Source organism: Nothoprocta perdicaria, unplaced genomic scaffold, assembly GCF_003342845.1.
Source record: "Nothoprocta perdicaria isolate Ctin4 unplaced genomic scaffold, notPer1 scaffold_23, whole genome shotgun sequence".
Taxonomy (NCBI): Eukaryota; Metazoa; Chordata; class Aves; order Tinamiformes; family Tinamidae; genus Nothoprocta; species Nothoprocta perdicaria.
Window position 1 is genome coordinate 4643735 of NW_020455455.1, and position 22605 is coordinate 4666339.

At 35.8% G+C, this 22605-nt stretch overlaps 1 protein-coding gene across 1 annotated transcript in view; it reads left to right on the forward strand.

The window, feature by feature from the left end:
• Positions 1-19620, forward strand: part of PLXDC2 (plexin domain containing 2) — a 241609-nt gene extending 221989 nt beyond the window's left edge. Inside the window, exons 13-14 of the mRNA XM_026039454.1 lie at positions 6753-6913; positions 17080-19620. Coding sequence (XP_025895239.1) covers positions 6753-6913; positions 17080-17196 — 278 coding nt within the window. The 3' untranslated portion in view covers positions 17197-19620. The remainder of the gene's footprint in view (positions 1-6752; positions 6914-17079) is intronic.
• Positions 19621-22605: the final 2985 nt, after the last annotated feature.

Here is a 22605-nt window from a genome sequence, read left to right on the forward strand (position 1 = left end):
TTGTTGTTGTTTTTTTTGTTTTTCCTGACACAACACATAGCTGACTAGTCAATTTAGAATCCTAAATTTTCCTAAAAGCTGTGATTAGTTGGCTACGGCAATGCAGTCTTTTCATGCTGAGAATTTCTTGGTGGATGATTTACATGATTGGCCGGGACATCTAGACATTTTACTTGACCTTTTTAGACTGTTACTGTGATGATTTGATAGCTTTCAAACACTCTCAATCCTTCATCTTTTTAACTCAAAGAAAATTTTATACATTGGACAGTAAATATCAGAGAAACTGTTACCACCTTTCTTTTCATTTCTCTTGGATTCAGTTCCTAAATGATCTAGAAGCACATTTCTGATGCTATATTGTGATTCCAGAACATGCGAATTCTAAATACCCTATCTAGTGAAGACAGCAGTTAATTACATTCCTATCAACAGATAATGAATAAGTATTTTTGGATGGTACAGTGACATACCAAGGCCATTGATTATTATTCTTCCTGAAAATAATTACTCTTTGAACTATGATCCAGCTCAAGATTTTTTAGCACGGTGATAATTACCTTGCATTGCTACTGTAACAATTTTCGGGGAAAAACTACTTGTGTATTTTCAGATGTTATGGAGGGGGGAGGAGATTTACATAGCTCAATCTTTTTAAGTATAAAGGTCTTTGACATGCAATATTTTAGAGAGTGTGAGGTGTACATTTTAAAATCTTACTTCTGCCAAGAAGCTCTAGTTTAAATCCTTAGCCAGAGAAAAAGTGCTGAACTCATCCAATCCAGGAAAAAAAAAAAAGAACAGGATAGATTAATAATCTTTATTTTCAGGAAATCTAACCATCAATGTATTGTGTTTGTTTCTGTCTGTTTTATAGTGCTTTGAATTGTAGTTAAGTGTTTCTTAGACCAAGAAACTTCTGACTTTTCCAGAACTTCTTGCATGTCCATGGCACACCAATTTTGCTGTCATCATCTTCTCAGAGCTATCATCACAGAATATGTAAAAACAAGCAATACAAGCTGCAACAAGTCAATCAAATAACTAGATTTCTCTAAGTAGTACCACTGGAATTCACCCCCAAGAGAGCAAATATCAGTTTCTGGCTGTAATACCAAAGGGTTTTGCACCGTATKAGATCTTATACACTACATTAGACTAAAAAGATATGATTTTAAAGCAGTTTAGCTAAACCAGAATAAATGTGTGTAGACATTTTGACTTACATTTAGGTCTGTCTCATAGCAGTTTAGTTTAATTTGCCTTTTCTTCTCTAAGCARTATAAAGTGATACAGATGTAGCCACTTTTTGAGTGGATTTGACTAGGAAGGCGTACATTTAAGTAATCATTACAGCAGTACAACTTGAGGGCTTTGTACCACCTCAAAGAGTTGGTACTCTAGTTGGTACTGGAGMGCACATGTGAATCTAAACGAACATCTAATGGACATCAAAATGTAATATACTGGATAAAGTTTTAAGACAATGTTGCATTGTTTAATATTTTCTCTTACCACTTACTGTTGCTGTCACAGATKGTGGCAATGCAACAGCTAGGGCATGCAAAGCTCCTGTGATCTCCTGTCTTTTTAACTACCTATTGTGCAAGCAGCAGCTGCTACTTTGCCAGGCCAAATGGCATATTGTGATATTGAGCTTTGCAATGGCCAGTGCTTGATGTTACTCTATATTGTAATAGTGGTTTAATGCTTTAAGTGTCCTCAAACCACTTAAACTTAAAATTAGTGCYATTAAAATTAATGCTGATGATAACTTTTGTGGTGTTAGGTGCTGTCTTAGGGCAGAAGAGTGCAAGTTCTAACATTTTAAGAGCGCTGGTATCCTGTACACAGACAGATTTAGTTTTGTTATATTTTTTATATATTTTGTTATATTTACTGCRCTAAGCACTTGGTAGTCTTGGAAAGATTTACTGTGTTGTCCAGTGGCCTATAGAAGATTGATGGCAAAGACAGAAACTAAATTCAGAATTTGTGGGTTACGTTCTCACTCAAAGACCAAATAACATTGCCTGCATGCAACTGGAAACATATTTTTAAATCATTTTCTGAGCMATAATTTTATAATTCATCATAAAACCAAGGGTACCATTGGCTTAACCTCAAAATGTTAACAAATGTTAAAGAAAAGAACCCAYGAAAGCAAAAAAAAAATCACACTCTATTGCCATGAAGAAACTGAGACATCAGGAGTTTTAAGTTCCTAAAAGAGGCAGAGAGCACATTTCTATGGAGATTCCTCTGGTTCTTTGGAGAATCTTTCAAAATGCAAACTCCCTTCTCCCCTCCTGATRTCTGTTCAGGGATCTGCATTATGATGTGCAGGATAAAAGCTTAGGTTTAGAGAAAAGTGTATACCTGTCCCATAAAACAAGCAGTCTTCTGGAAAACACATTCCATATATGAATGGAGAATACAAGGGAAATGGTCATGCTAACAAAGGAACTATTAAAGAAGAGCATGTTCGCACAGAGACTCTGAAAATGTTAATGTCAAATTCTGTTTCTCTCATGTTTAAACCTATGTAATATATATTCATAAGTCCTAAGAGTWCCTGAGTCTTTATCTCAGACTGAGAAGACCTGAGTCTTACCTTTAGATGTGGTTATACCTGAACAAACACATATTTTTCCAGTTTGTCAGTGTTTAATCTRTAAGAGTGATTTTCATGCACCTGTACTCTGAACTGTTTTGCCACAAAGCTAAGTTCCTGCCAGGAACACTGCCAACTTAATACAGCAAAATTTCTGTATTCATAAAGCTGCACAGATACTTTCACGCTCATGTGACAGTCTCATATTCATCTGACCAGCCAGCAAAATAYCATGACTTTTAAATGCTCATTCATAATGTGTCTAAGTGCTGCCATGTGGCCTAACACCAAATATTCATTTTATAATAAATCATTCCTATATGAGAAGCAATTTCTACTTTAATTTTCTCTTTTTGACAAATTCAATGGTTTAACATAAAAAAAATCATTCATCTGTTTTAAGAGAGATATAAAAGCACAACAATGACTTTTTTTCATATGGACAGTATTTTCTTCTTTAGACTGACTGTTGTTATTTTGGTCATCTGTATCCCCAGTTTTGCTAGTTCAGCTGTGTCAGTCATGAGTGTTAATAACATCTGAAACTCATCCCTCTAAGATGCAAGTCCGACAAAATAATAAATTTAAATCAAGGCTTTTTTCCCATCTGATTAAAAGATAAAAGATAAAAGATGTTATGACTTTTGAAAAAAAAAGTTTTGTTTAGGAAGCCAGTGTTGTACAACATAATTCTTCATTTATTTGTGTTATTTGCCTTGGTTCCCTGTCCTTTTCAATAAAGGAAAGCTTCTAATTGAGAAGAAATAACAGAATTTCAAATATTTTCCCTTCATTTGCCAGTAAAAATTTTTAATACTTTTACTCTCAAGGGTAGGGCTGTTAATTTCTGGGTAACACCACTTTTCCATTTTACATCATGAAAGATGTACGTGTATGCATCAATTTTTTTCTTTAGTAGAAGTTTAGATAACATAATTCATTATTTTGTGAACTTCAGTGATTAATGTTTAATATGGTTAATAATGGTTAATATGGAGAAAATATCCATAATGGCTCAACATAACAATCCCATTTTGTGTATATTGTAAAATATTTTTACAGCTCTTTGCTCCCATTAAAATGAGTATCACAGTTCCCGTTGGCCAGGACAAGACTCTTTATTCATAATTCCTTGAGTTTTTTCAATGTTTTTCCTGTGCTCAAACAAAATAATCCAACCAAAGTTAGAGATGTAACATAATAATACAAAACCAAAGAAGGAAGTCTAAGTGTGCTTGCCTTACAGACAATAAGAACATATTTATTATGTTTTCACTTTTTTAGACAACATTCCAGCAGAAGAGCAGATATTTCATGTTTGTGTTGTGTCCCTTTATACTTGAGGAGAAGAAAAACGGTTACCTAATGTTTCTATGCTGCCATTCAGCACCTGATGAGAAGCGGATTAAACCTGCACATAACAGTCTCCTTTTCCCTAAAAGGTTTATATCTTTATACAAGAATTTGAGAGGGAGTTAGATAGAATTATAGTTCTATATATAAATGTAATTACAGAGTACATCAATAGAGATATACTATATGTATAGCTGTACAGTAGGTAGAACATATTGTATATAACAACTGCTTTGCTGAGCACATGAATAGGAAAGCTCAGAGGAAGCTCTGCTGAGAACTGAGAATGAATCAGGAAYGGATTGGTCATAAGGCAAATGTCCTCACCAAGGGCTTAGCCTTGCCTGGAACAGCAGATGTGCTCTGATAAGCTTAAGATCCTGCGCCTGAAAAAGTTTTTGAGTCTTTTTTTTTTCTCTATTATTTCCTTTAGCAGGTTTTTCAAAGAGCTGTCGGCAGATTTGCAGCAGAGAGTATTTTCAAAGCTGACAACACTGTTTATTGTCTCTGTGCAAAGAGAGTGAAATCAATTTCTCATGAGTATTTGAACCCTGGGGTCAATGAACTGAATTTCGATTATGGAAATTACAAGTTAGTTACACTTGTTATCTAACATGTGAGAAAAGCATTTCTTGTAATTCATTAGTTTTTGCATTTGGCATTCTCATCACTACACTGATGTCCAGGCAATGCGCTGCCCTAGACCAGTAGCCAGCTATTGTCACCTCTGTTATTTGGAAGTGACAGTATTCTCATTTGTGAAGTTGAATGCTAAACACTGGGAAAATATCAAAACAGAAGAGTTTAATTTAATGGTCTTTACAGTGCAGCTAGGACCTTGGCTGAAATCCAGTATTTTTTAATATGCAGGATATGTTGTTCTGCCTGCAACAGTTTAGTGTAAATTGGTCTGAAAATGGTTTCAAGTGATAACGTAGTTTGTGATGCACCAATATGTCATTGATGGGAAGAGTTGAGGAATATGAAGTTGTCAAAAAAACAAATCATGCAACAGACAAACTAGGAAGCTTCTGCTCTTTAGGGGAGCTGCTACTTCTCTGCAGGATGACTCATATAAATAACTACCCACCATAGGAATTAATAGCCCTACTCCAAGCATTTACAATAAAACAGGTCTTTCCTGATGGMCTTTCAATTGCTTAATTTACATTTGGTTGGTGCTTTAAAGTATATGTGCTAGTGCTAAATACATTACACTGCATGGACAGAAATTAAATCTGGAGCTTGTGTACATTCAGCTGTTCTCAGTTGAAAGTGAATAGCTATTTAATAAACTATTAATGTTGTACCAAGTAAAGGACTCCTCTGCCAGGAAGTTACAAACACTTTTCTGCAGTCACCTTTCTCCCTTCTCTGCTCCTCCGTGCATCTTGCATCCTGTGCTATGTGGAACCACAACTGCCAGGAAATGTTTTAATTACCCTCTGGCTGAGAATACCTTTGAAATGGTCCTAGGCAATAATTTCTTTTGCTGCCAAATGAAAAGTCAGCTGGAAATTGAGTAAAGCTGAAAGTTGAGTAAATGCCTGCCTAGGAGATAGGCAACGAGTGGTCTGATTGTTGCATCCAGTTCGTACCTAAACTCAAGCTAGGTACTTGCAGTTCACACCATTACAATTGGAGTTCCTGGGGAATGCRGACCTGTGGGAGGTACCAGTGAGTGTTCAGACTTGCAATATTTTATCAGATTCATTAGTGCCTCCTAGATCCTATTTTAATCCAGCAAATTGTTGTTGCTGCCTTTGTACTCACTTTCTGTCATGTCAGCTCTTTTTCTCAGAAGTTGAGTTGTCCATTGACTTCATGAAAAAGAGCAGAGCAGAGCAGCACAGTATGTAAGCTGTCCTGCCTCAAGAATTTAGCAAACATGGACAAAAGTGGTGGAAATACAAACAAACTCAATTATAAGTTAAAGTAGCACTTGGCTGAAGCAATACATTTCATTTTCCTTTTCTCCCTACTGTCCCATGACATCTGTTTGTGGGAACAAGCCATGAAGGCTTTCCTCAGTCCATTGATAAAAAGTGTTGTAAAAAGTAAAAAGTCACATGAATGGAGCTGTTTGAGCTGTTACACCAAGGCTATAATTGCTATTTTCTTTTATTTCCCTTTACAGGAGACTTTTAACACTGTGTAARGACCCAGATCAACCAATCCTTCTTCTATTATTTCTCATTTCCCCTTTTAATATTAGTAAGGAATGCTTTATCTCCCTGTCTGGTGAGAATAGTAAGAGACTATGTACAGTTGCTGTTTCTATTTTTATTTATGATTTGTTTAAAACAGTAYCTATAATAGCTGTTTTCTAAGAACAAATAAAAGGGGAAGACCCTGGCCTCACAGACCATGACTTTCAAAAAGAACCAAACAAATCATTCAAGAAAATAATTCAACAGAATAGATGACTGTTGACCACCATACCCAAAATATATTCAGTTAATACCTGTTGTCTGTAGGGCTGCTGTGATAGTTTTGTGAGAAAATCAAAGCCAGATTCATTATGCAGATAAYTAGAAGTTTCAAAAGGAAGCATATTAATTCTGTTTATTGAGATAGAAATAGTAAAACATTTGGAAATATTTGTTCATTAAAATTATATGAGGATTCATCTGCATGGGAAAGAGACTTCTAATATATTTTTCCAATTTGGGCTCTGGAAAACGAAGAAACTACAATACAGGAAAAGCAAGTCTTCATTTACTAGCTGTGAAATGGATTCAGTAAAGCAAAAGTCAGTATGTTAATAAGGATGCTATTCTTGTAGCTTCCACAGATGACAGTGCAGCCGAGAAGAAAGGTGGAACACTCCATGCCGGCTTAATTGTTGGAATCCTCATACTGGTCCTCATTGTGGCTGCAGCCATCCTGGTGACTGTCTACATGTACCACCATCCAACATCAGCAGCTAGCCTCTTCTTCATAGAGGTAAGGCAAGAGTAACATGTTGTGTCACTAGTCTTCTCCCTCATCTCATATCACTGAGATCTCCAGAGCAGGACTTTCTTACCTAAACCTGGAAGGTGTTCTTATGTTAAGAATTCTTCTTATTATTATGTTCTTATTCTTATTATGTTAAACTTGAAGAAATCTACTTGCCTAACCTAGCAGGGGCTACTGTTTTATTTGTTTGTCATTCTGATTCTTTTTTTAACAACTATAAATGCAGCAATATATTTTGTTTTTACACAGGAAATGCACAAAATATATGGCACAGGTGCCACTGCAACKTTGTTTCCTGCCCTTCCTTTTTACTGCTATCATAACGTTTTTCCATTATCTTTCATGTACATTAGCATTTTTATTAATATATTTTGGCTATATTTTGTTTTCCTTTGTTTGTTTGTTTGTTTCTTTGTTTGTTTTCCTAGGTAAAAGTAAATCAATATTTKCATTCATTAAATCTCCAGAAGAGCTAACTTAAAGTTTGAAGTGGAAGAGTTTGTTAGCTGTTTCCTACATTATTTTGTTGAAATCTTTTAATGCATAGCCTCAGAGTATAGGCAGGATTCTTCTCACCTGATTTTTACATCCATGTGTAATGTCATCTCACTTTGCTGTTTTTATTAGTGTTAGAGAGAGACACTTTTAGATCATAATTCACCTGACCTATTTGAGACATTTCCTTTAAGATCAGATAAACTGCCTATTTTCTCCCTCAACTGCACATAATTAGCTTAGGTGCAGACATCTATACTGTAGATGTTGACATTTATTCATTTCAACACCACTGTTTGAGAAAAAAAGATTTTCTATAAGTGTTTGGTGATACAGAAAAATGCAAAAAATGTGGTTTTCTTTCATCTCTGCAGCTCCTCCATCTTATGACAAATACACACAAGTTAAACACTGATTGCTGATAACCCTCATATACAGTACTCTCTTGCTTTTATGAATGTGGACCCTTTCTAATGGGTTGTGACAAAGATAAAGACCCACTGGAAGGGTCAATAAGTCTGTACCTAGAGATTGTTTAGGTAAAAGTCTGGAACAGGAAGATAAGTCACTGATAAAGGCTTGCTGCCCTCTTAGCGACAGCAGGGAAATGAAGGTGTGAACATGAACAGAATAATTCATCTTGCAAATCATATAACAAATATACTGCTTATATGCACAGTAATCTGATCACAGACCTGAGGCTTTAAGTCCCCCTCTCCCTTGTGATCTCTGTATTTACCACCTAATATTGACAAAGCCACCTCACTCACATTTTCTCACATACTCATCCTCAGTCCCAGGCATGATGCCCCTCACGTTTGCTAGTCCCTTTTCTCRGTGAGCTTGTGAGCTGAAAATAAATACATGAATATTTTGCACTGTTTTATTTTGCGCTGACCGCTGCAACCCACAGTGACATTTCTAATTCCAGAGTGTACTACTTCATCTAAATAAACAACATGGAAAAGCCATTAAAAATGTATCAGTTATTCAGGTAGTAGCCATTCTCTTAGGAAAGAGGGGCATCATTCTGATATATTATTTTTCCATGAAGTCAGAAGAAATTGTTTCTGGTAGCCGTTTACTCATAGCTGTTGAACACAGTGCCTGGGTGCAGCCCCACTTGGAGCAAAAGTAGCTATTTTGAACTAGTGCTTGAATAGCCTTTTGTGCCAGTGCTATTTAATTAGCCTACGACAGTATATTGTTTGAAAAAAATGCCATCCAAACAGTTCAACACTTTTTCACAAACAATTCCCTTCCTTTTTTTTCTCCTGTGTAGAAGATTCAGATTGAAATATTTTCCTGTTTCTTCCATTTCCTGAGCTATTAAAGACATGTCTCATYGTTCAAGTTGGACAGTTCTTTGGTGACCTAAAACAAAACAAATTATGAACTTTTAAGTAAGGGAATTCCCATCGAAGTTCCAATGAACGTAGATCCTTTCTAAAAGCTAATTATATTGAATATATATTGAGTATATATATATATATATATATTACAGTATATAAGCTGTATATATTGAGTAAAGATTAACTTCTGGCATGATGTCTTATGCCTTTTTTTTNTTTTTTTTTTTTTTTCCTGTGTCTTTTTCTACCTTTCAGATTTTTTTTCCAATGATTTTGTTCTTTTGAATCAAGTTACACATTTGAGGAATTCTATCTTTTGAGAATGAGGAACAAAACACTAAATTACAGTTTGTACCTCTTTGCACTGATTTTTGAGAAGTAGCATATATGTTAAAGAGTAGTTTCCTTCATGTCTTTTCAACAAAACTGAAGCTTATACTGAAAATTTTAATTGCAACAAAATTAGWGAACTGTGGTATTTGCTAGCTCTAAAACATTAGAAATTAATTAATTTACTCACTAAACTAGCGTTAACTATATATCTATTCAGGCTTTGAGATTTATTGAGCAAGAAGCCAAGCATAATGCCTCGACTGTAGGGCACTACATGCCTGTGAGCACAAGAGTACATAAAAATTATATTAAATATAATGGATTGCTGTTTAATGGTTACATGCGAACAAAAGTGATATATATTTCTGGAGCTGAATGTGGACTGTGATAAATTCATTCCTAGATGAGTCAGATGGATTTGCTCAAATTTAGTTTGAGTTGCAGGTCAAATAGCAACCTTAATAGTAGTTCGGCTTCTACTTCTTCCCACCTTTTTCTTCATTATATATTTTTTTTACTTTTGCTTTTTACCCTTTGTTAGTTTGCATTTATGTGTGAACTTTAGCACTCATAGCAATTAATATACAAGGAATATTTGGTAAATGAAAGTGTAAGASATAAGGAAGAATCTCTTCTGCCTGTTTGCCCCCAGTGAACAAAAGCATTTCAGGTGACTTCAGAAGTTTCCACAAACCTGCTCTTAAATCATCCTCTTCTGTGTGCACTTATCTTACCTTTTTACTTATGTTTTGGTCTAAGGTCCTTTCAAGGATCTTGTAAGTAATCAACTGCTTACCCCAGCTGTCATCCCATTGCTCTGCCTTTGGGAAACCAAAGCAATATGATCTGGTCCCATCTGAGAAGTCTTCAGAGGAAGTCTTGGCCAGTATGAAGGCAGGGCAGTCAGCAGCTGCGATGTCTTTTCCCAGCTGGAGAAAGACATACCGATGCCAAAACATGCTTATATAACAACAGCAGAATACAATCCTTCTGTGACAGTTCTCCCATGGGCAGAGTATTTTAGTTTAACCAAAGTTAAGGCTTTCTCAATTTTAAGCAAAGAGCCAAACCAGCTTGACAAGTAGAGAAACTAGTGTTCTTTCTCTTGTGTTCAACTTAGAGGTACCATAAAAAAAAAATCTTTCCATGTTGTAAACACATATAGTCTCTGAAGACTATATGTATCTTTAGAATGAGGATCATACATTGACAGAGAAGTATGGGTGTTTCTGCTCACCAGTATTCATTCTTTTGACTGACRGTCCCAGTTTAAAAATTGCAGCCCTGAACTTCATTGCCCACCCTCGCTGCAGTTCCTCAGGTCTCTATTTGCTCTGATTCAGCTGCCTAGAAACACAGAGGTACACTCAGACACACACACATACACATATGGATCTCTTTCTAAGTTATTTGTTTTACTTCATTTAGGTTGGATAGTTTCAAAGATCTGGTTTTGTGAGTGGCCACACAGTGAGTTCAACTAGTGCTATAGAGCTTGGGGTGACCTCAGGGAGAGAAGGGGGAGGGAGAAAGGAACAGCTGTAGGTCATCAGCTAATAAAATAATAATCCATAATCAGATCCTGGGAATGCATCTTGATTCTTCCTGAAATAGCTAGAACTATGTCTGTATTAGTAAATTAAATATTCCCAGGACTGTTCGTTAGCAGAGAAAGCAAACAGCATGGAAGGGTCTATGTGTCATTTAATTCTGCCARCCTCACAGTAAAATGACTGCTTGCAGATTAACTATTAGTATGGACTGAGGATGGATCCCAAATTCTGAGCCATACCTGGAAATGTCTGAGAAAGCGCTAGATGTTGGTTTTGGAAATTGAGTTGTTCATATGGCTGTGTTGGATTATTGAAAACATTCACTGGCACTGTTTAATTTCAGTCCAATTTAGCATAAGACATTCCTCAGATTTTGACCTTCTTCTCCTCCATTGTCTGCCTAGAAAAAGGAAATAGAAGGGAAAAGTAAAAGAAGCTGGAGATAGTTCTTGTGTTTCAGAGCTCAAGCAAGTAATTGGCATTTCTGGCTCACTTCTGCATCTGTGCAGCACTGTACAAGTAAGAGCCATCATTTAACAACCATCCTTGCATTTCATACAGCATTTCCAGGTAATTCTGCATTATATCATAGAAGTCTCATATTTCTTCAAATAAATGCAAAGCAAATAGGACATAGAGTGAAAAAAGAAAGAATTTTAAAAAAATCAAATCCTCAGCTGCCTTAGACAGATGATGGAGCCTACAGTTCTGTGCTGATTTCTTTTGGAGTACACCACTTTTTTATTATAAAAGTACATTTTAAAGGGGAGTATGTTTTGGTTTGAAAATGGCTTGACAGTCACTAGTTTAATTTTGTCCAGAAGTCAGGGCTGAATTATGAGCTATGAAGATGATGAGTACAAAGAAGAGAACAAGTACATTTTTCTCTTCTTTCAAAGATTTGCAGTGTCCTGGCATTTTCAATATTACCATTGATCTCACTGTCATTGCCTAGCACTGATAGAAAAGTTATTTTTTCCAAAGCTTATCCAGCTCAGCAGGAACTAGCAGCTCAGCAAGGGAAACTTAAATCATCCACAGGGGAAAAGCCTTAAAATAAATAATTAACACTGACAATAAAAGTCAAAGGTGGGGAGGAAGGAGGTGTTCTGTTTCTCATCTGTCAGCAGCCAGCTACTTATACGATCCTTAGACTGCAGAAACTTTGTTGTAGTAAGAACTGTTTTAAATCACAAAGAGATACTTTGAACAAGCACTTCCATCAAATTAAAGAGAAAAATAAATGAAGCAGGTAAATGATCCTATTGAATTTTACAGTCTGACGCAATCCGTATTTCTAAAGAGTTTCTGCTAAATATCCAATTGTGTCAGGCAAATGATTTTCCTAGAAATGTATATCAGAGGTACAGTCTCAGGTATCGAAGGCCTGTCCATCTCTGTCTGACATTTGCCAAATAAGTTGATGTCTGTAGAAGAGATTAAGCGCATGCACAAATTAATTGCCTAAACAATATTTCAGGTCACTCTTAGCACATACTGACATATTATGAACAAGGTAGGTAGTAATAGGAAAAACAGTCTTCATTGTGAGACAGTAGATGGTCTGGCTAATCAAACTGATTTAAAAGTGGCCTGGTGTAATCACACTAATGGATCTTGCTAGTATCAGGTTAACATATGTTTATTTACCAGTGGGCCTTATGACAGTTTCCTCCCCCCCATTTCTTAATTTATTTGTATAAATCTGTACAATTAGTCTGGGGCTGTGATGTTTAACTAGGTTTGGAGGGCTCTATATTTACATATTACTCATAATGAGAATATTTATTAAACATGAGTGACAAAGTGTGGTTAAAGAATGCACTAAACTTCCCAGTTTGGTGGGAAATATTTGCTAGAGAGCTTTTTCGGTATTTTGAAAGATTGTGCTTCCCATCTAATCAAGTGACAATTTATGTATACTAGGTGTAAAAAGAGGATCTGCTTGTGTGTGTCTTGGTGAAATCCGCTGTTCAAATTTACAGCTAAATGGAAATGAAGTGTTGGGACTTGACAGTGATTGAAATACAAAGAAAAGTACATTTTGATAATTGGTGAAGTCTTCAGTATAAGAAGAGGAGGAAGATGAGAAAAGAGCAGAACTTTAATGGTGGTTTTCCTTCACTGCTCCTCTGATGTGGCAGATCTGTAAAGAGCTGTGCTCATCCATTTTTTCTTTCCTGAATGATTTGTAGAGAGTAGAATGCAAGAACATCAGAATATTTCATAAATATTACCAATTTCCTCCTATCCATCACTAATCTATGCTTGTTTTCATGCAAATGCATGAAAGGAAAGAAAAAAATAAACCCTTAGAAACCCTTCAGCCAACATAGTAGAATTACTTCCAGTGCCTTTAATGAATTACCACCTCAGGTGAAATATATTCAACAGACAGATTTTGAAGAGATAGTGTTTATCTTTGTAAAGTATTGCATCCAAATGTCTATCAGTTCTTCAGAAGGAAGCAGGGAATCAATCAAATTCCAACATTTTAATACTACTTTATATATGTGTTGTTCGTCAGTCCTCCCATAATTGATCTTCTTTGATGCTTATCACATGATTTATATTCTTCTGTGACATGTGCAACCTTGACTTCCTTCCTCACTTAGGTGTACTTTCATTCTTTCCATGTATTTCAAAAAGTTTTGAAATTTTCTTCACTTAAAGGGATTGTTTCCTTTGTTTTCAAGATGTTGTTCATTAGGACATTGATTGCTTTCCATTTTGCAAATCAGTGTGGAAATATATATATTTTACTGTTTTTTTCTTCTTTACTGAATTGTTGTTTGTTTTAGCTAACAGTTGTTATTGTTGTTGTTTTGGAGTTGTGTAATAGGTAATCTTGTGGCTAAGAGTTAGGACCCTTGCTTGCAATAGAAAATAAAAGAAAAAAAGATGCATCACTCCACTTTGAATGGTCCCTGGACAGTGAATAGAGACTCTCAAGATCAAAACTATTGGCTCTTTTTCCTTTTCTTCTCCTGAAATACCATCAGTTTTACTAGAAATTTATTGAAAGTTACTATTTGGCAAGAAATCAGGCTATCTGAGGCTGACAAGTGAATTTAAGAAATTACAGACTGCAGAACTGGAAACCATATTGAGATCAACACAGTTTAGCTTTGCTTAGACAATATTCAGTTAAATGCTGCTAGATAACCATTAGACCTTTTGTTTCGTCATCTCGTGGTTAAATCACATGATTTTGTTAAAGAATTAAATTAAATTAAAGTATTAAAGAGGTCCTAAAACACTCAAGAGGCCTTCATACTAAAAGAAGGACTGCAGTCAACTGCAAGGAAAGCTGGAGACATCTCAGTGCAACAATGCCAGAGAACTCTCCACCTTTCACTCTCTGGTTCTAGGCGGTGAAATCCCCCCTTTTTTRTTCTCAGAGTAAGAAAAATAGCTCCTGTCCCTGCCCCGAGATTTATATAAAATGCTTTACATAAAATATAGAGCCTAGTTACCAACAGTGGAGTAAACAGCATGATGTAAGAAATTTGCCAATGTAAGGCTCAATTTGCATGGATTATCTGCCTCTACTAATTTCTTCCATTTTACSTTATTGATATTCAATAGGAACTACATTTTTAAAATGCATATTTTAAGTAATTCTTTCTTCTGTATCTTCAAATATACCTTGTTTTGGTCTTGTGAAGTAATAGGCGTTTTCCACCAACTCATTTGTTTAAAATAATGAACTCGTGACAACTTCAATAATACAAGAAAATGCCCACTCCTGCTCTCCTGCTTTGTATTAGGAAGCAGGAGTTACAGCTCACCACCCACCATTTGGAGGATTTCCAAGGTTTCTAATCCCAGAGAATGAAAGACATTTATTCCTGTTAGATTGGAAGGCAAAATTAAGGGATTAGTTTAAATACCCTGCCTGTTTTCTCCTTGCTTTCTGCAGGGGGGCCAAGAGGGAGATAGTATTGTTTGGGGAGGTGGCTTGATTTTTAGTTTGGCTCCCCTTATCTCTCTGCTTCCAGAGAAAAAGGGGAAGATTGAATGAGGCTTCCCCTGAGCTCCTTCAGTACCTCAAGGAAATTTGAACGCCAAAAGCAATTAAGTTGGTTTAGGTTTTATCAATTGAGCCTGTAATGTATCTACATTTTGGGGGAATCAATAGCCAAATCAATTAATTGAAAGCTTCCCTATGCTSTCTTTTAAGACTGGCAGCTACTTACCATATCCATAAAACAAAACAAACCAACAGAAAATTTGAAAACAAGGACAATGTCATTAGGACTGGAAAATTTCACCTCAGACATAAAGAGAAAACACTCAAAAGCTGCAATTTTAATCTTTGGAGATGACCTTCAAGTCTGTTGATTTATTTTTGGATCAACCACTGATGCTTACACTGTATCCTATTATATCAATAGAATTGTTGCATATGTATTTCACATTTCCTCACAGTGAAAAGGCAATTTAAAATAATAGTCAAAAATGATAGAACTSGTTTGGGGCATCAATGTAGCAAGAAAATAGAAACTGATCTTAGATACATTTAAAAGGAAATTAGGGAGCATCTTAATGGATTAAAATTTAGCTAGTCCTTACATGCTGTTGAGATTGATTCTAATTATTTTTAGCTACTAGTTTTCCATTGTTTTTTTCTTCAGAGACCTCTGAAGTCAAATTCTTTTCTCATTTATACTAGTGTAAATCTAGAATAACTCCTTTGCATTTAATTCAATTATTCTGATTTACCTAGTGGATTTACTTTAGGGAACAGCATGTGACCCTTTTTCATTAGCAGTAACCAAGGCKTCTCTCTCAATTTTGAAAGCACTCTGAATCAAACTTAGGTAGAAAAAAATCTGCAAAGTAGGAATAGAGTTAAGTTTTCTTATTAAGAAAAGCACAACCATTAAAAAGGACAGTGCTCTGCCTTCCTACTTTGTAAGAAGATGTTGCATTGGAAGGTCTCGGATTTTAAATTACCTGCCAAACAGAATTTACTTCAGGATGCCTCAGAAGCAACCTGACCCTACAACAAGAGAAAAAGAAACCAACTGTGTCTTCCTAACACTGATGCCCTTGGAAGCTTTTGTGTTGTGTTCCAAGATAGACGTGTGGTTTGTTGGTAAGAGGATTTAGACCTTCAGCTTKTCTTTAGTGGACCTTGTTCAACAGCACAGTGAGTCCCAGTAGACTGGTAYTGCTGCAGGTGGTCTGTGGTTGTCAGAATCCCTTCTCAGAAGCATGAAATATCAGAAAGCACGGAAGTTGGAAACCAGTAAAAATGGGGGATTTTAGTGCCAACAAATTAAATACAATATATATTTTCAGAAGAAAGATGATATAGTAAAACTGTTTTGGTCAGTGGGCAACTTTCCTCACTCTCAAATACAAAGCAGAAAAAAGTCATTTGTGATCTAGCTCTGAAGTTTATTTGAATAYCAGTGGAAATATAAGGTATAAATGATCATCATTGTTTCTCTTCTCATTTTCCTCCAATGTTTCACATAGCTTCACATAGCTATATCTTGTAGTTTTTATTCCAGGCAGACTGTAACTGTGGGTAGTAGAGAATGGTATATATCAACAGATTTAGCAGCCAAATTTTTAAATAGGGAATAAGCATTTTAGGAGAGCTTTTTCACTAACAATTTAAGAAGGAGTTGAGTGCCTTGCTTTCCTACAACTTATTCTCCTTGACAGAATCTCACCATAATCACCCACACTCAGAGGCACCCTAAACATTAATTAGTTTGAAAAGATAGGATTTCTAAAATATTCTTACTTCTCGGAGATATCACAACCATACCAGAATTGTTTTATCTGTCCTTGAAATGTTTCATTTATTTTCTCTGAATAAATGATTCATTTATTTTCTTAGCTGCTTTTAAAGCAGTCAGCAAGGATACTAATGAAAATTGGCTAGGACCTCTTGTGACCTGTGTACTAAAGGACCACGAGTATTTAAATAAAAAGGATGCTTTCATCTTAATCATCAAAGTAAACAACTCAAATAGAATGATAGAATGACAAAAAGTCCTTTCTTTGGCAAACCACAGGAAGCATGCTTGATTTTAGCCTTAAATAATTAAAAGTAGTCTAGTTTCAGTGTACTCTGATACACGTTGTTGCATAGAGCAGAGCATACATTAGCAATTCTGTGGATAACTAGTAAGGAAGAGCAGTGGACAGATCGTTTAGAACGGTGTCTCAGCATGTCTTTACACAGCCAAATTCACAGATTAACTGTGGTCAGGCTTTGGAGAAMAGGATTCATTGCTCTAGGTCTTGTTGCTGAATTGTGCTTCTCCATTCTTGTAACTTAATGGAGTGGGTTTTAGCACATGTGAAAGTGAAATTGCAGGGCGTTGTTAAAGATTCTTATTATTATTTTATTGTTGCAGCTTTCATATTCTGAAAGTTTATTTTCTCTCTGTTGTAGCGGCGTCCGAGCAGATGGCCAGCAATGAAATTCAGAAGAGGATCTGGACATCCTGCATATGCTGAAGTGGAACCGGTTGGTGAAAAAGAAGGCTTCATTGTATCAGAGCAGTGCTAAAATTTCTAGAACAGAACACAGAACACCAGTACTGGCCTACGGGTGTAAGACTTGTACTTTGCCTCTCTTTAAAGAAAGAAGCCCTAAGCTGCTGTAGCCTGATAGAAGATTTTGGATAAGCTTTGTCCAAGAAGAAAAACTATCCAAGATACCAGGTCACCACTGCACAGTAGTTTTTGTTAGCAGACTGAGATCCAATGGTTCATGCAGAGCACGTGTCAGTGGACACCTGCGGTATCAGAACTATGGCACAAGTGCCAGTTATTGGCTTTAGGTATGGGGATGCGTAGTATTCAAAAATACAATAAAGCTTTGGTGCACAAGGGTGTTACCCTTTGGTTCCAGTGTTCTTCTCTGGTATCAGAAAGACCGAGTGACAAATCTATAACCCTTTCAGTGCAAAGAGCACTGATCAATGTTCGCAGGTGATTGAGAAAAGAATTCCAATGCAGGTAGAGGGGGAAAAAAAGTGATTTTTTTTTAATACTTCTATACGTGAATGTGGAAAAGCACTCACTTTTTAATTCTAAATTAGCCTACCCACATAAGTGAGTGAGTTACAATGTATATGTTTCTTGTATGTTGCTGATTAATATCCTTCTAAACAACTCATGATAAGTCAACACAAGCTGGTAGGAAGTGAAAGTAATGGAATTTTCACAATAGTGAAATTATGTTGTTGAAAGGAATTCACAATGAAAATATGCTGATTTTCAGTTTCAGTGGTCACTAAAAATTAATAATGAGGTTTGCTTTGAGGGTTATCTTTCATTTCTGWGCAGTAAAATGGACTGAAGTGAAGGCAAAGAGATGCTTTTAGGTGGTAGAGATCTTATGAATGATTTCTCAGGCAATGTGATAAGAAAAAAAGTTAAAAAAAGATTTAAAACACATGGGTTTCTATCTCTTGCCATTTCATCATGAGACCTTCCAGAGAAGAGCCACAAACTTCAGTGCACCCCTCCCAAAGATCCAGATACAAGTGTTATTGAACCCTGCTGATTCATACAGTGATTTTGTTTAATGCACATAGTAGTTGCATAAATATATATATAAATATATTTTTTTTTTATAGCTAACACAAGGCAGGCTCTTGTGACTGTTAAGACTGCGTTTTTGTCATCCAGACAAAGGAAATGGATTGCATTACTGCATATTTCCACTGAGTTGTAAAATAATCCTTAATATTAGAGTATTTTTATGTTGTTTAGGGAAAGTGGTTCATGTAGTTGCAGTGCCGTAACCTTTCTGCCAATTAGAACCACCCTTTCTTTAATATTGACCCTTTCCCTCCCTGACTAGGGAAAGATAAGACTATAAGTTCACAGCATCAAAAAATTACTCCTTCGGTAGAAGGAGTTATAAACACTGAGACCCAGATTTTCCATGAGGAATGGGAACCTAAATACTTTGATGATCTGGGCCTGAACTATTAAAATGTTAAATTTAAGTGTAGTATGTACATTTCATTGCAGCCATTGACTATCAAATTTTTTACATATGGTAATAACAGAGGCACTTGAATCATTTTAAAATATTCAACATTTGCAGTTTGGGGTCTCAAGCAGTTAAAACAAGTTGTAGATACCATCTAAATAATACATTTATTTACATTCTTGTCAATACTTTATGGTCTAAATTTGGTTACTTCTTCTGTTTCAATTCCTAATTCTGTTTAAAAAAATAACATGATTTTATTTGTTATTTTGTTCAGTAAATAATGCAATGCTGTATTTTCTGTATTCCTTTGTTTTGTGTAACACACTCTCTTTCTTTTATGTTTTAAATCATCTAGTGTGAGATTAAATTGTTCAAGCCTAACTGGTATTAATTTGAAGGTACTAACAATCACAATGTCTTGAAGCCTAGTGAAAATCCTGCAGCAAGTGTTCTATCCATTCACGTGGCTCTGCTGAGCCCTTTTCCTGGAAGGCTGGGATTAAATCGCAGGCTGTTAATTCCAATAGCAATAACCAAATGTATGCACATATATATGTGGTGACACTCATTTTTATTAAATAAAAAGATAACAGTGCACATCATTTAGATACATACTTGGTGTCCAATACTTATCATTAGTTTTCTAGGGATATTGGAAGTCATCAGCTAGGGCCAAATAAAGCAATTACAGAGCTTCCATTTGAAGTCCATATCCTCTTTGAAATAATTGCTATTTCAGAGCACATCTTGGCAACTTTTACTAAAAAAAAATTACTGAAAACTACACAGTACTGTAATCAGTTTAAGGGGTATTTCATATGAGTAAGGAGCATTTATATTATCATGGGTTTACAGGTCTGMACTTTGTCTGATTCACTTTCATTTTTCACATGGTTTTACCCACATATATAATCTGTAGCTTCATGCAGTGAAGCTGACTGAATATTTGTAGCATTGTTTGACAAATATGGTGACAATTTTCCAAGTCGTGTTTTTAACACTTTTCTTTGAAGGCCCTCTTGCACAGATCAAGGATGATTATTAGTAGTGGCAGACTAATTTAAATTTCTTTACCCTTAAAATAACAGAAATTATTTTTTCACTCTTTGTTCATCTCTCTCACTTTGGTGACTGATTTCACTGACCGATGGGGARCATCGTAGTGTACTTCTGTTTTTTGCCATCATGTGATGTTTTATGGATTATAACATGACATGTTGCTGGGTTAAGTTAATGAGACTGACTGATAGACATATGCTTCTGTCTGAAGAGAACTGATATCTGAAAAGGAAAAATCCTGCCTTCTAGTAGAATGTATAGTGTCTCATCGGTGTCTGCTTTGATATATTCTGTGGTATGTTCTATTATCCCAGTAGGCAAAAGTTAATTAAGTAATATGTTGCTGTTTTGTAATTCCATCTGGTTTTCTAATTTTTTAATAATTAAAATTGCCACATTAAAAAATGATACCAATATGAATCTTTACTCCAGAAGGTGTGATGAAATACTGGATTTACCTGTGAATCCTATTCTTATGTTTTATAAAGTACTAGTTATTTGATCCAGATTTTAAAATGGCCTATAACCCCTTCCCAGACATGCAGATTAGATTCAAGAGTTATTGAACAATTCGTAGAGAAGTCTCTATCCAATGTCTCAGAACATTATATTTATTTAAATATTTACTTAAAGTGGCATTTATTTTAGCTGTTATTCTAGCTCTTAAACCTGGACTGTGAAATCATATATCTTTTGTATGAATCATGGTGGAAATATTGCAAAATATCGCCCTTTCTTGTTATTTTCTGGTTTAGTGGTAAATGTTGCATTATACCTAATACTCACATTCCTATGCTGCAGCATAGGACATATATCACAGAAAAAGGCAAGTTTGAACAAAGATTCAAAGGACATTGATAAATAGCTCTTTAACTCTCARAAAGATGAGTCAGTGAATTACATATATGTATCATATACAGACATATGTCTAAAAAAGACCTTTAAAGTTGCTGTATTGTGTATTCAGACTCTAAGAAATGCTGAAAAAATACAAAAAAAAAAGAAAAGGTAATGTTATTCCCTGTGCATATATATATTGATGAAGTCTTACTTAATTGCCTGCCACATTTCTTGATTTACTGCATGACTCATTTGATGCGGAGAATAGAGGCTGCTCAGAAGCAGCAATTATTCCATATTTTTGTCGAACTTGGCTCAAACTTTTTGCATTCTTTATTCCATGCTGACCAAACCCTACTCTGAAGACAAGTTATTAATTTATTCATAAACTTTGTTTCCCATCTTCAAATTTGAGGGATATGTAGACCTTGATTATTTTGTATTCCCAGCAGTCCTAGGAGGGAGACAATATTTCAGAAAAGTCCGATACGAAACTGTTCTTCCTCCTTCTGCCTTCCTTGTTCTCAGCTGCTACTCCTGCAGATGACATAGGCATCACGTAAGTMACAACCTCCTTCATTATAGCATTCTAATGTAGCTTCAGATCAAGTTCATTTTCTACAATGTGGATGATGTGATTCTCTGGAAAAGAATTACTGTAATTTGAATGATTGTGAGAACCAAATTAAATTTTCAGAATATTTGACTTTACAGCGAGGAACATATCTTCCTGCTCGCTAGGATACTGTCTGGCCACTTTATTTTCTATAGCTGTCCATGTTTGGATGACAAGTGAATGTTTTAAGTATTCAGTTGGTTCAGATACTTGGGTAGTGAGTTTTATGTTTTGAATTCTGTTGACCAAGTTAAAATGTTGCAGTCTGCACAATAGTAAGACTTCTAAAGAAGAGCATGGGAATATTTCTATAATGTATTCAAGATTCACTTGGATAAACAAAAGAAACTGCCTGTAACAATATGMATCTTTCTTTCTTTGCAGAGACCCTCCAAAGCAAGACTCTGCAAGCAATTGTCATGAGTTGGCAGTATTTCAGGTGGTAGGTGTATTACTGGAGCATGCAGAGTACCCCATGTTGCTGCCTGTTGATGCCATAGACCATCAGAGGAACATCTAGCTTTTGGTGCATCTGATTACAATAGTTGAATTAATTATAAAGCAGTGAAGCTTTGTATGAAGGCAAGATTTGTCACCCACTTGGAGAGTACATTAGCCCTGCAAAATATGAATACAGCCACAGTATTAGACGTTAAGAGAACTGAAGTTGAGCAATAACATAGTGTTTGTCTGAGTTCTTATGTCTCAGGAATTGCTGGATGGTATTGTTTTTCACTTTAGGATGGGAGGGTAAGTTGAGTTGTGGGGTGGTGTGGGGAAAGGAGAGAGAGTAGAAGGAGGAAGAGCAGGAACAGAGGAGAAACATGGGAAGGGAGGGTAAGCCTCAGTATTCCTAGAGGTTTTAGATTGAGTGAAAGAAACACTGTGTACAGCCTTGAGGGCACTGGTGAGCCTGTGTGTCACCAGCACTGAGGTCCTTGCTTTGTGTCCAACTTTCTTTGTGTCCATTCAAACACCAGAAATGTCTTCAGAACCACCACTAGCCTCTGTAAGTCTGCAGAGGCCCATATTTCACTCGATGGATTTGATAAGGGGGATAATGTCATTTCTTAGCAGAAAAAAAAAAAAAAAACCCAAGCAAGATTTTAAGAGTAGTCTGCCAGTATCACTTTCTGAAGAGCCAGATAAGATTGTCTGATGCAGCCTGCACAAACAGGCAGGGAAAGTGAAGTAAATTGGGTTCAGAATGGCCAATATCTTTATGCCTGTAACACTGATAAATACTCAAATTTTTATGTTGGTTTAACTTGCTTTAGACAATTTTACAGTCATAGCACWGTACTCTTAACTACCAGAATTTTTAAGAGGGTTTCTTTTTTTTCTGATCTTTCCTGGAGATTAAAACTGTTGAGGATGTAAAGTTAAATAAGGTTTCCACCTGGTAGGAAGAGAATTGTATCTCCTGACCCAAAGGAACCTGTACCTTTACTACA